Source organism: Ovis canadensis, chromosome 19, assembly GCF_042477335.2.
Source record: "Ovis canadensis isolate MfBH-ARS-UI-01 breed Bighorn chromosome 19, ARS-UI_OviCan_v2, whole genome shotgun sequence".
In the NCBI taxonomy this organism is placed as follows: Eukaryota; Metazoa; Chordata; class Mammalia; order Artiodactyla; family Bovidae; genus Ovis; species Ovis canadensis.
The window spans coordinates 61,996,314-62,010,029 of NC_091263.1; the positions used below are offsets into that span (position 1 = coordinate 61,996,314).

The following is a 13,716-nucleotide window of genomic DNA, read 5'->3' on the forward strand; positions in this document are numbered from 1 at the left end:
GGTCGTGCCCAACACCTTACTCTGTGCCTCTCCACACACACTCTCACTTTACATGCCCTGGCAGTGACAGCAGTTCTGCTCTGTGGGACCTGAGAACACTCTCTCATACAGGAGGTGATATTTTTACCTTGGATGCCCACACCTGCTTAAATGTAATATTGCTTCTGTGTAGAATCTAGGAAAATGGTACAGGTGAATTTATTTCCAGAACAGAAGTAGAGACACAGATGTGGACAAACTTATGGAAACCAAGGAGGGGTGGGAAGGTGGGTTGAATTGGGGGACTGAGATTGACATATATACATTACTATATATAAAACAGATAACTAATGAGAACCTGCTGCATAGCTCAGGGAACTCTACTTGGTGCTCTGTGTTGGCTTGAGTGGGAAGGAAATCTAAAAAAGAGGGTATATACTGTGCTGTACAACAGAAACCAACATAACATTGTCAAGCAACTATACGCTAATAAAAATCAATTTAAAAACAAAAAGAAGTTTAAAATAAAATGTTCCAGGAACATTTTATTTATTAGGACAACTGCTGAACTTGAATAAAGAAGAGCTCCCAGTACCACAGACGTATGGGTCTTGCTATCCTGAGCCATTCTGCTATACCAAGATTTGATTTCTGTAAGCAATTTTACCAGCCTATAAAAGAATATTACAAGGAAGGAAAAAGAAAAAAAAAAACTGACATAAGCTTGACAGTAGCACCTTAGGGCAATCATCAATATGTTTCTCACAGAAGTCAAATTATTAAATTCATAAACAACCCTTCACTGCAGAAATAAGAACAATTGTTAATGCCGCCAACTGAATAGGGAACACAGGAAAATTATGGCTTTAATTTCAACTGCTAAGGTGCCAGTGTCTTTATGAAGAACTGAGCCTCTGCATGAAAGCTCAGTGATGAATTCCGCTAAGTCAAGAGCTCTCCATTGCCAAGATGGGTGCTCAGGAGGGCACGTGTGGCCATAGATGCCTCCTGGGCCCTCAGAGGTGTTTTGCTACATTTTATAAGAAAGGACTGGATTAGGAATACATGATAGCCACAGCTGACAAGTGAGAGAGCTCTCCTCAATCTGCTGCTGTGCCTGGCTGCTGTCCACTGCTGTTGCCAGGGAAACCGACATCAGCTTGATGGAAACAAGGATCAGGGAAAACTTTCACTTACCTCGTTTCCACTGATCCCAACAGCTATTTCTATGGGAACAGTCGCTGCCGGCCAGTGGCAGAGAGGTTACCACTCACTTGTTAATGTCAGGTGTGGCTATCAGCCTATTCACTTCAGGTACCACAGTACCCACAGCACCGGTATCCAGCTGTCAGCTACCCCTGACAGCATCTTAACTCTGCAACAAGAAAGCTCAGGGCTTAAAAGTCTATAAAAATGTTTAGGACAGTTCTTTATTAGAAAAAGGAAATTTAGCATTCTTCCACATAGAGCTGAAGCAGGGCTTAATTTCTTGTTCTACCAAAACCAAACCATGTGAAGTTACTAAAGGACCATAGATCTCTCCCTCAGCTTTCAACCCCACTCATAGCACTACTTCCAAGTTCAAGAAAAGAGACCTCCAACTGTGTGGACAACTCTTTCATCTGTGAGTCAAGTCAAACCAAAGATATATCCAGTTAACTGTGGGGAAATATTTTGCTACAAGTGATCATTAAGAGTGTCTTTGGGAATCTGGCAGCCTGATCATCACTAATTGCACACAGGAAAATATATATATTTTTTTTAATTTTAAGAACTATCTACAAAGAACTCTCCACTGTCCCCTTGTTTTTGAACTAGACCTCTATGTGTTTTCTCTGCCTGTTGTCAAGATATGGAATTAACTCATGAACTCAATACAATTTTATTCTGTAATGTAGTGGTAACCAATCACGCTGATAGCCTGCTTTATCCCATTACCTAACAATACCCCTTTCAATGTCACAAGCAATTCAACTACTCTTCTAAGATGCAGATCTGTTTATGTACAGGAAGAAATTCTGTTGTTCATTTTCTGTGAGCAGATGCTGGTAAAGCATTGAATGAGAGTAAATTCTAATCCCAGTCATGAATAATTTATACAAATGCCTATTCCCAGAGGGTATGTCTCCACAATATACCTGGTATGTTTTTCCCTCTGAGCCAACATTCAAGGGGAGGGAACTAGAGGCAATCTCTGATTGACCATGGTTCATAATGGTGTGAATGTAACAGACTAGGGTGTAAACTATGATGCCCCCAAACCCGAACCTATTTTGTAAGATTCTAATACAGCACAGTCACCCCCACTTGCCATGCCACCCTCTTCCACTCCCTCTATACCAGCAGTTACACAAGTAGAGAAGCCAGGCATGAATCTCTGCCTAGGTTTTTTTAATCCCAACACTTTCAACCAATCACCAAGCATCCTTTCCCCCCAGTTAATGTAGATTAAAGAGAAACCAAATGGACTGAAGAGAAATATAATGTTTTAGACGATTATGAGTAAAGTCTAAGGAATAGGAGATGAAATTCATTAATCATCTTTTTCCTCTAAAAAAGTGATTAGAGGGACCTTCCTGGCAATCCAGTGGTTAAGAATCTGCCTGCCAATGGAGGGGATATGGGCTCAATCCCTGGTCTGAACCCCAAATGCCTGGGGGCAACTCAGTCCATGCGCCACCAAAAAGCCACGGTGACGAGAAGCCTGCACACTGCCAATGGAGAGCAGCCCCACTCGCCAAGGCCAGAGAAAGCCCGAGCCCAGCACGAAGACCCAGTGCGGTCACAAATAAACAAACATTTTTTAAAAGACTAGGGCAGAGGTCTGTCCCAATATGGGTCATAGTCTGGCACATAATTAAAGAACCTTCACATTATGATACTAAATTTATAAAAGAAAAGAGAATGGAGTTTTTAAACTCCATTTTATGGCAGGGAATATCCAGGCACCAAGACAACAGTGTTCAAAACAACTGAACAGAAAAATATTCACAACATAGGATCCTAAAATTGCCCTTTGGATTTACTATGAAAAATGGCATATGGGGCCTGACTTCAAAGGCCGACAGAGAACAGATGCATCAAAGTCTGGGTTATATTACACTAATCTCTTAAGGGTCTTTTATCTAATCTCTTCCTGGCCATTGCTAAGTGCCAGGGATCTGACTGCTACTATATAAATATCAGAGATTATCTAAACTTCTCAGGAGAAATCCATCTAATAGACATCAAAACCAGTCTAGGCACCGTGGGTCCTTAGTCTATCTTTGGCAGAAACAGAAACAGAGGCAAATCAAATCTTTGCTTAGCAAGGACTTCATAATTTACCAACTCCTAAGTATTTTCATTTTACCTTCCTGCGCCTCTAAGAGCATTTTCGGACATTAGATCCTCTAAAAGCAAATTCTCTACTCTAAATAAGTAGAGAATACTTAGTTTATTAACATCCTGAGTAGAAGAGTCATGCAAATTAAACCCTACCTATAGGCCTGGTCACAAGGGAGAAAAATTAAAAGAACTGAGTTGAATAGATTTTTCTTGCATGCAAATCTCATTTTATATACTCTTACTCAAGCCATCACCATCAAAGTAACGAACCTCTCTACACTCTTCAGCTCACTGAATCCTCTCGCAACTCCCCACGGTTAATATTATTAACATCATTTTGCAGACAAGCAAAGTGAAGCTCGAACAGGTAAACTATTTCACCAAATCTCATAGTTGGTAAAAGGTAGAGCAGAGAGTTAAGTCTTAATTATCTGACTCTAAAGCCAGTGTTTAACCATATGTTACAGAAATGTCATGCCTCCCTACTTGTGCAAAAATAAATCACTGTCAGAACTTCAATCATGATTGAGAGCTGCACCTCAAAGATGACAAAGAACCTCCATGGCCTGATCATGAGGGCACTGAGTACAGTATTAATGTGCATACAAAGCCTATTTCTGTTGGTCTCTTCCTGGGAAATTCAGAAAACGGTACATTTCAGATATTTTCCAAATAGCCTCTTAGCTGTTACCACTTCACCCAAGGAGGGGATTGGGAGGAGGCCCACAGAGGTAAGAAAAAGATACATTCAATGAGTAAAATTCTTTGCAGTATCTATTTTTCAAAGCACTTTTACATTCATGAGCCGACCTAAAGCCACCTATTCTGTGTGTGTGGGTGGGGATGGCACAGCAGCCTCATCCCCCCTTTGAGGGGCCAAGAGATGTAGGCTCGGGACTCCTAAGTGAAGTCCCAGAGTTATTTAGCACATGACCAGAACTCAGGTCTTCTAATTCACATCTCACCCACCAGCCCCTTTTTGGGGGTCTGACCCACACCACAGGGGCTCAGAGGGCCGTCTACCTTACCAGAGGTGTGCCTGGCACCAGGTAGTCCTTGCAGGTGAAGATGTGAGCCACTGTCCATGACCACCATCCCCCCTGGGAATCTGGCAGTGACTCTAAAGATAAAAAGTGCTGAAACACCACCGTGTTCTCTTATCTTACCTACCTATAGAAAAAATACCCCAAAGGGGACAAGAGTTAAGTGAGCAATTTTAAAAGTGAACAATCATCAAAGCCACCATGAGAAAAGCCAGCTGAACTGTAGACTTAATTGAGACATTCTTTCTAACACTTGGTCATAACGGGGCCATCTCCTTGATAACAACTTATTATGAAATCAGAACTCTAGTTACTGACTTTCTCGGCTCCTCCCACACAGCACAAGTACCTGGGTTGGGGCAGGGGGTGGGAATGTCTTCATCCAGGATCATGCTTGGCTATGCAGAGCATACAGTTCATGAACCTCATACTCACCTTGAGAAAAACAGTCCGCTGTAAAACCAGAGCTATTTCAAAGCATCAGATTAAACAATGCTTCATAAATGTACCAATACCAAATCAAGTGCACAGATTAAAATCAGTTTAAGGATACAATAGGACAGCATGGCCACATGGAAAAAGAAGAGGAGCCAAGGAAGAGCAACAAATATTTCCAAATGGTTGACTTAAAGACACATAGCGTCTTATAACGATCCTTCATTAGAAAGCATCAGCATGGTCTAAAACAGGAGAGCCTTTTAATTCAGGGCTTTTGGAATTACATTTGTGCTGGTCCAATGGTCCCTAAGGGTACGCAACATAAGCCATCTCCTTTTTAACATTTATGTCCTTCTGATTTTGTATTTCCTCCAATGTTCCCTAAAAAAGTTGGGAAGAACTCTAAGATTGAAACTAAAAAAATGGTTTTTTAAATTTCATTTCTCTGAAACAAGAAAATAAATACAAATGACTGATTTTGATTTTTTGTTGCTTTTTGTAGGGGAAAGTCAAGGAGGAGTACCCAGGCGGAGAAGCCCAAGTAACTAACTGTTAGGAAAGGTGGGAGCAGCCTGTTCTCTGGTTTCTCCACCTCTAGCCCACCCCACCGCCACCCCCACAGACACCTTATCATCTTTCAACATCCAGCTCATAGACATACTGCTTTCACAGCTTCTCTGTCCCCGCCCCTATTTTAGCTTGGCCATCCTGCACTGCCCGATAACAGTTCCACCCCAGACAATGACTGTCTGAGCACAAGGCCCCCATCTGAGTCTTAGACATCTTGGCACCCTGGCCCCTGGCCCAGAGCCAGACATGCAGCAAGAATTCAGGAAAAGCGACCAAATTTGCGAACACGCGGGAACACTGCTCTGCGGATGTGGTTCCTCCTTTAGACAGAGTGCTGCTGGACATCTCCTACCCAAGTGGCCTCGCACGTCCAGGCAGGGTCAGCTGCAGCCCCGGGGGAGATGGGGCACATCGTGGAACTGACTGAATATTGCTGGGAATTTTTGGGTTTTATTTTAAGAATTCAAATGTCATTTGCATTCTCCTTCATAAGGAATCCAGTTTTGTTCTGATTCAAAAATATTTTAAAGTTACTTATTACTTTCCCCAAAATATATTTCAGTAAACTGGCTGTTCCATCATGGTGTGTGTGTCTTTATCCTCCAGCTGTGGGTACCCCCAACTGGGTGCATATTTAGCATCCACCATTGTAATAAGGGGTCCCTCCCAGCTTTTTCCCCTTTTCCCTTTTTAAGTCTGCCTCATCCTGCCAGGGTGATGTTCCTGCTCTGGGAAGCTCAGAGATAAGGCATGTCACTGGCACTGTTAAATTAGTCGTTTCCATGGCCTCAGTTTAGTTGGGTTTAGGAGACACAGGGTGCCAAGGAATTCACAACAGAATTGCTGTTGACCTTGTATGGGCTGTTCCTGTACTAAAATCAACATGATGCTGCTTCTCCAGGGATAAATTCCACCCTCACCATCCTGACACTGACCTAAGGCCACAGAGGGTCGTTAGGAAGAAGGCACTTTTAAAGTGTGACGTGAAAGAACTTTAGGCTTGAAGAGCCATTTATCCAGAGAAAGAATCTTTGGCCTGGGTCAGTGCAGAGGGTCAGCTGTCACACCAGAACTCAGGCCCAGAGCCCCCTTTCCCCTCACTGTAAGGCATGGGCTCCTGGCTCATTTCTAGATGGGGCTTCAGAGGACAGTGTGTATCCATGGTGTGAAAGCGACCACACTTGGTCAGGGAGAATTCTAAACATGCTGTCCCTGAAAACAGGCAGGGTAGCTGAGAGGGAAAATGAGGAGAGGAAGCAAAGATGGGTAACTAGCTCGCTTTCTGCTCTGGAAAAGGCAGTGTTTAGAAAAGTGAGATAAAGGTCTCTCCACTGACTCGGCATTACATGAAGACATCACTTCCCCCGAGATACAAGCTCTCAGCAAGACAGAGATAGAGTGAGTGAGGAGTAGATAAACTCACTGGGAATCAAGTCTATCAGCAGTATCTCCAGAGGATGTCTGAACTCAGGAGTGACAGGGGCTCCTCAGGGGAAACGGGCACCTATGAGCGCCGGTCACCCTCCCAGGCCCTGGCAATGGCAATAAGCTGGCACTGAGAGCCTGGGGAGGCCCCACTCCCTTCTCTGGGATACTCCCCTGTGTCGGGTGTCTGTGTGGTGGGGAAGATGCTAGGATGCCCAGGAGGGCTCTAGGATGGCAACCACAGACAAGATAGAGCCCCACTCTGGTCCCAGCCTCCACTGAAGCCCCGTCAATCCACAGAGCCGAGGAGGCCAACAAAGTAACATTTCAAAAATGATGACTGAGTGACACGGACAATGATAAGGCCGGAGGAAATTTAGGTGCAAAAGCTGATTATTTCTCTGCATTAAAGACAGATTCTGTGAGCTAAGATTAAAAACGAATTCAAGGGAATATTCTCACAGTGATAGCAGCAGAAAACCAAGCTAATAAATGATCCCCATGGGAAGGATGTGAGATTTTTAAACTGTCCAGTATTTCTGTGCTAATCTAGGCTTATTTCTCCTTTACCATGAAATCTGAAACACCACTGGAAATAATCATGATACTGCAAGTAACTTTAAAGGGCCAGGCTATGTACTAATACTAATGGGAAGAAAACCACAAAAGACAAAGGTCCTTTGCTGCGGGAGACCAAGGCTGGGCATCCTTTTAGTCACTTTTAATCCACTCCTACACCCTAGCATATAAATGTGACTCACTTCAGGGAAATGGTTTCATTCAATTAATAGTTTGGCAAGCATCAGAAACACAGAATCTCACAGACAGATACGAGCATTGAGAATTACAGTTCAGTCCCAAAGCAACACACAGGGGGGACATCAGAGTCCACACGCATGCAGAGAAAGCCGTAGGGAGCTGCCTGACACATGGCAGCAGCAGAATGTGGGACATGGATCCAACTGCTTACCCACTAAGGACACCAAGAACCAGGTTAAGGACGAAAAATGAGCCAAGGATGATGAGACTAACAAAATACACCCATGGCCATTCCCATCCTATCGCATCATTTACCTGTAAAATGTAAGGAGATTAGTTATCAGTTATCCATTTGCCAAAGAGCAGAGCCCCAGGAACTGCTGCTGGACCACTAGGGCTTTGACTGAGGACTGGTGCTCCAAGGATGGGATCCCGCCAAGGGCCTTCCAGTTTTGTTCTTTCAATAAGGGCAGGTTCTGCTGCGGAAATCCCCAAATGTGGCCTACCAAAAGTCATTTAGCTACTGTTTGGTACCAATTAATCTGCATTATATTTGGATCCAGACCAATAAAGCAATTATAGATGTATCTCCTTTTAGGACAAATGGACAAGCAATGCCAATGATTTAAACCCCAAGTGACAACGCTGATTAAATCTCGTCAATAATTATCCTATAGCTTTCTCTCACAAAGGCTGGTGAGGTTCCAGGAAACGTCTTGGTTTGGGAAGCCTCAGCAGAAAAGAAAGCATCTTGGAGGACACATAAAACGCTTGGCACCCACCCGGCGGCTCCCATCTAGCAAGCCTGTGTGGTCTTGGCAACTGTCCTCAGGACTCTGCTTTCAAGATGAAAGAGGTGTAGCTTACCCGCTCAATACACCAAGTACAAGATTTAGTACGAAAAATGACCCAAAGATGACGAGACTGACAAAATACACCCAGGGCAATTCAAATCCCATAGCATCATTCATCTGCAAGAAACAAGATGGTCTCATAGAAGTGGGTTAATAAGAGAATCTAATAAGGAGAGAGGGTTACATTAGAGACAGCATTCCATACATTTAATTAAACATTTACTCAGCTTCAAATCAGACGACAGTAGCCAATGCACATTCATTATATATTCCCAACACACACACACACACACACACACACACACACACACACACACACACACACGAGTCATCACAACTTTCAGGGCAACTAATAGCAAACTCTGGCCAATGCTAGGCCAATCAGCTAGAATTTGGCTCTTTCTTACAAGAAATTGCCTTGGTAAGGGATTTTCAGAGATCTTGGTAGAAGACAAAACTAGTGCTTAACTAGAAACTATTTTCTACTCTGCCCAAATTGTTGGTAGTATTCTTGCTTTCAAAATTTGTGATGGTGGAAAAGTCTTAGCTATAGAGACAAATTTGTAGCATTTGACTCTATAAATTCTTTTTTTAAAAAACTCTAAAATAATAACTTTCCAGTTATTGGATTTTGGGTATACTGGAAGCCAATCTATCCCAGGAAACCTAACCCACTTTAAATCTGGATTATCTGCTATCAGTCAGTGCAAGCACAGCTAAATTAATGCAAAGAAGGAAAGTACTCAGAAGTCAACTAGCTGACATATTCAGGGGTGCTTTGGGGAATGAGACTTTTTTTCTCAACTGCACCCACAGGAAGGACCCAACTGCTTGCCAGTAAGGAGAAATTTAAAAAGCCCTCATCTCTCAAATCTAGCTTGAACCTACACAACCTTCCCTGAGACAGGTGGCTCCAGCTGTGAGTTCTTTCAGAGGAACCTGGTGTCCCTACTTCTGTGCCAAGTGAAGCAGCACAGTCAGACATGGCCCCCTGAACACACCTTCCCGGGGAGATCAGCTCATGAGCAACTTTTGTGCTGGAGCAAACAGGTGCTTCAGGGTTCACGGCTGGATGCAACTTTCTAACAGCACAGGTCAGTGTTAAACATTGGGCAAAGCCTTCTCCAAGAAAGGTGAAGCACCAGTGAAAAGACTGAATGAATGACCCCAGGCCTGACTCTGCTGGAATCCCCAGCTAACAGAACAGTATATGGTCTGGGCTGATTCATGGTTCTGGCTTTCTGAGGTCAAGCCCTCAGGCCATTAAGCATGTGCTTTCTTTACATTATCTGGCACTAGGTTTTTAGCTTTACAGAATGAAACTCATGCATTTTACTGTTTGCCTCAAGCCGAAACCAAACAGAAAAAGAGAACATTAAAAAAAAAATTACCTAACATCTGTTGCTGAAGTCTACAGAGAGGGCATTAAAGCCCTTATGAAACACCTGTTTGGCCACATGAAAATTGATGTGCTTACTGGAACTGCTATCAGTCTGCACATCTTATATCGGCAATTAGAATAATGAATGAGGCAGGGCCGTGGCTGCAATTGTTGATCTCATTAAGTTGGATAAACTAATTTCAGCAGGAAGGCCGAGGGTAATTCTTCCAAAGCAACTACACCACTAAACTTATTTAACAACCTAGATGTGCAGGAGAAGAAACAGGCTGCCTGGCGTAGTAACCAGAGCCCAGCCTGGAATCGGGGCCTTCCACAGACCCCTCTCTGGGCCTGCTTCCCCTTGGCTGGGGCAAGAGGATTGCCCATGACCGGGGAGAGTATGCTTGCTCACAGAGAGGAAGGGGGTGTATGTCCAGGGTCCCCACTAGGGGACCCTACCCTCTCACACGTCAGCAAAGTGTGTTAGCTGTCAGCCCAGCATCTGCCCTGCCCATCCTCTTTTGGGCTTCAGCCCCGTGTTCCAGAGGATGGTTCCGGGAACAGCCGTCTGCTCCAACTTGGGAGGGAACATTTTTTTTCCCCAAAGAAACTTATTTCCTAGAAATAAGTGTTTTTGCTCAAATCAGAAATATCACCTGGAATAACCCATGGGGGACAAGGGAAAACCAAAGGCCACAGGAGACCCTAAATCTCCAGAGCGTGGGAATGAGAAATAAAAATTAAGCTCTAAGGGCCAGTCTTTCTCCTGAAGAAACCTTCTCAACCCTGCTCTCTTTTCAGAGGCTAGTATTTCTTAGACTTTACCAATCACATGGGACACGTCAGAACTGGCAAGCCGGTCCCCGAAATACCCACACAAAAATAGAGACTCTGCTTGGGATTTTGTCTGCACGTCCTTTGTCAGCAAGGGAGAAAGCGGCATGAGCTCAGTCATTTCAATTTAGATTTTTAAAATATTTATATCAAAGTCATCATGTCGTGTCCCTGGTACTCAGGAAATAATAACCTGGTTTCAGTTTCCCCTCACTTCAAAGGCTGAGATGCACATCCATGCACATCTGATTAATCTAAGGCTTTTTGTTTTTTCTATTGCAAAAACTACTAGAAACTTGATATATTGGTTGTGGCTCCCCTGAGCCTAGAATCAGAGAAAGGAACAGAAAGGCAAGCTGCTAGCTAACTAGAGAGGGAGTTCCCAGGTACCCTGAATGAAGAAGACTATCAACTTGACCAAGGGAGCTTCCTGTTTGAGTCTGACAGCCAGCACTGCCATTGATGTGCTGCTCACTAAGAGAAGAGGTTGGCACTAAGGCAAAAGGCCACAAATAACTGATATGGATAATTCTTTCCTGAAACCAATTCTAATATTTTAATTAATTTCCTACATTTAAAATCATTTACTTGGAGTTGAAGAAAAAATAATAGAATCATGTAGTGTTACTCTACATCTTGTGGACGACACAAAGTTAAAGCCCAGAGTATTTGGGTGACCTACCCAAGGTCAGGCACCTAGCCTTCTCCAGCGTAAGGCTCTTTCCTTGCACTACACCTTTCTGACTCTGGACAACAAACGTGTAGATCAGATGGCAGCTTAATTATGCTTATGGAGTTCACTTCAAAAAAAGAGCACTAAAAAAATGGCTTTCTATCAGAAGTTAATAATTCCATTCCCCACATATCCAAGCATCCTGTCCTACACGTGTCTTTCTGCATACTGGGCCTACCTTCCCAAGACCCTGCCGCCATTTGCCAGGTACTCCTGGGGACTGAGGCATCCATGAACTTGGAAACACTGACTGAACATAAACTCAACCAGACTCAAACTCATCCTGGGCAATGACTCTGTCCACCATATACAAACACCTAAATGACTGAAAAATTTGCTTGCAATCAATATTTAAAATCGAATCTCAGTTCTCTCTCAAGATTCTCCCTTTACACTCTGGCTGTGGTAAAAATCAGGAATTTTAAAAAGGCCCATCTACCCTGAGGCAATGGGACTGCGAACTTGAAGAGTAACGGTAGCTGGTGTCTGCTGAGCACCAGCTTCGGGCTGGGCGCTGTGCTGGGCAGGGAGGCGCTGTTCTGTGCACAGCTGTGGATCCCACCGACTGCAGCCCATAAAATAGGAAGAAGGCTGGGGCCTGGCTCCTGCCTATGTCTATGCAGAGTTAATAAATGTAATCAGTAAGTAATTAGAAGCAATCTGATATGTTTGAGAATAAGAGCTCAGTGAGCACTCTGGAAGACATCCCTGAGCTGCCCCCTAGTGTTCCAGAAGGGCTCACAAACCTCCGAGAATGGAGAAATGCCAAGGAAAGAGAGGGGGGTTCTAGTCTAGACCAGGGGTCATGACATTATGACCTGTGGGCCAAACCAGCCTACCACCTGCTTTTGGACAGCCCATGAGCTAAAAATGGCTTTTACATTTTTAAATGATGGGAAAAAAAAATCTGGACTATCTCATGACACAGGAATGTTATACAAAATTCACATGTCAGTGTCCATAAATAAATACTGGAATGAAGCCACAGGTGTACATGTTGTCTGCAGCTGCTTCCAAGTGACATGGGCAGAGCTGAGCAGTTATGACATAGACATTATGGTCTGCCCGGCCACATATATCTACTGTCTGGTCCCTTATGAAAAAAAAAAGGTCTGTAGACCCTTGTTGTAAATCAAATACCACAACCACTTGCAGCAGGACCTTGAGGATGTCTAGGGGTCTATATTCCACTGTTTCCCAGACCTGCTATAAACGGATATAGACTGGCATAAGGTTGGTAAGTTATTGGAGTTCCTCCATCGGAATAAAGACACCATGTAATTCATAGAGAATATAATTATTATGTTGTCAAATTATTAGCCCTGTGACTGTCATATGAAAAACAGAGGTAATAATTATATCATCCTCTAAGGTGATACTTTGAGGTTCTCAGGAAAGCAAGTAGAAACTTTTGTTTCTAGGTGCGTGGAGTCTTCTCTCCTTTAATCACACACTCCCAGAGTTGCCACTAACTTGGCGATGGGAAGATTGTAATGAGAGAATCAGTGTGCGGAAACATAAAGTCTGCAACTGTCCATTAGGGCATGTCGGATCAGCAATGTCAATACACCATGAAAATAGGGAGACTAGAGCTGAGGAGTCACCGATTTTTTCATCTGTTTTAAATCAAAACGTTTTCTGTACTGTTTTAGGGGGAAGGACCAGAATTTGGGCTGTTTGAATGGTGCTTTTTCTATCTATCAGAAACTTCAAAGGGAGACGAGATTGAGCCCTCCACTAATCTATCCAGGAGTGGCAACTTAAAACATAATACTGAAAATGAGCTCTTTACCTAATTAGAGGGTCCTCGTGCATAGCCATGGGCTTGGCTCATCCTATATAATCTTCCTCTTTCTCTTCACAAAAAATTTTACGAAAGGCATTGTGCTATGGATATAAATAACAGATTGCATACATACACACATACTCTCACTCTCTCTCTCCTATGACAATTAGAAAAAGGAGGGGAAGGGGAAGAAATAGACATGCTGGTGATATTTTAAAAACCCTATTACCAAACTAGACTAACACCTTGGGGATAAAAATAAAAATGCATTTTCTTTGCCTAACACTGAACATACAGACATTTCTACAACCCTGCAAGCATGGAATTCACTTGTGAAGGGAAGCAAAAACCTATTTACAAGCATTATGTTCTCTGAAGTTATAGAGTGATGGGAAATCTTATAAAGTGTCTAAAATTTAGATTCTATCAGAAAATATTTCTCAACGTGCAGACTGTTTAACTGGAGACTGACCATTTAGGAAGTATGTTATTACTCATTACCTTTTAACAAATCATTATTGGAATCCTGATTAATCCCATTTGGACCTGGGTTTATGCTCAAAATCTACAAGGCAGCTGTTTTTCCC

At 43.2% G+C, this 13,716-nt stretch overlaps 1 protein-coding gene across 5 annotated transcripts in view; it reads right to left on the reverse strand.

Moving 5' to 3' along the window:
- The window catches only part of CACNA1D (calcium voltage-gated channel subunit alpha1 D), a 351,812-nt gene that overhangs the window by 136,887 nt on the left and 201,209 nt on the right, over positions 1–13,716 (reverse strand). For 3 of the 5 annotated variants that reach the window (XM_069561585.1, XM_069561589.1, XM_069561587.1), the window contains exon 8: positions 8,409–8,512. In XM_069561585.1, the coding sequence (XP_069417686.1) occupies positions 8,409–8,512 (104 nt within the window). Of the gene's footprint in view, positions 1–7,752; positions 7,857–8,408; positions 8,513–13,716 lie in introns of all 5 variants that reach the window. The other 2 variants (XM_069561588.1, XM_069561586.1) reach the window with 1 other exon arrangement.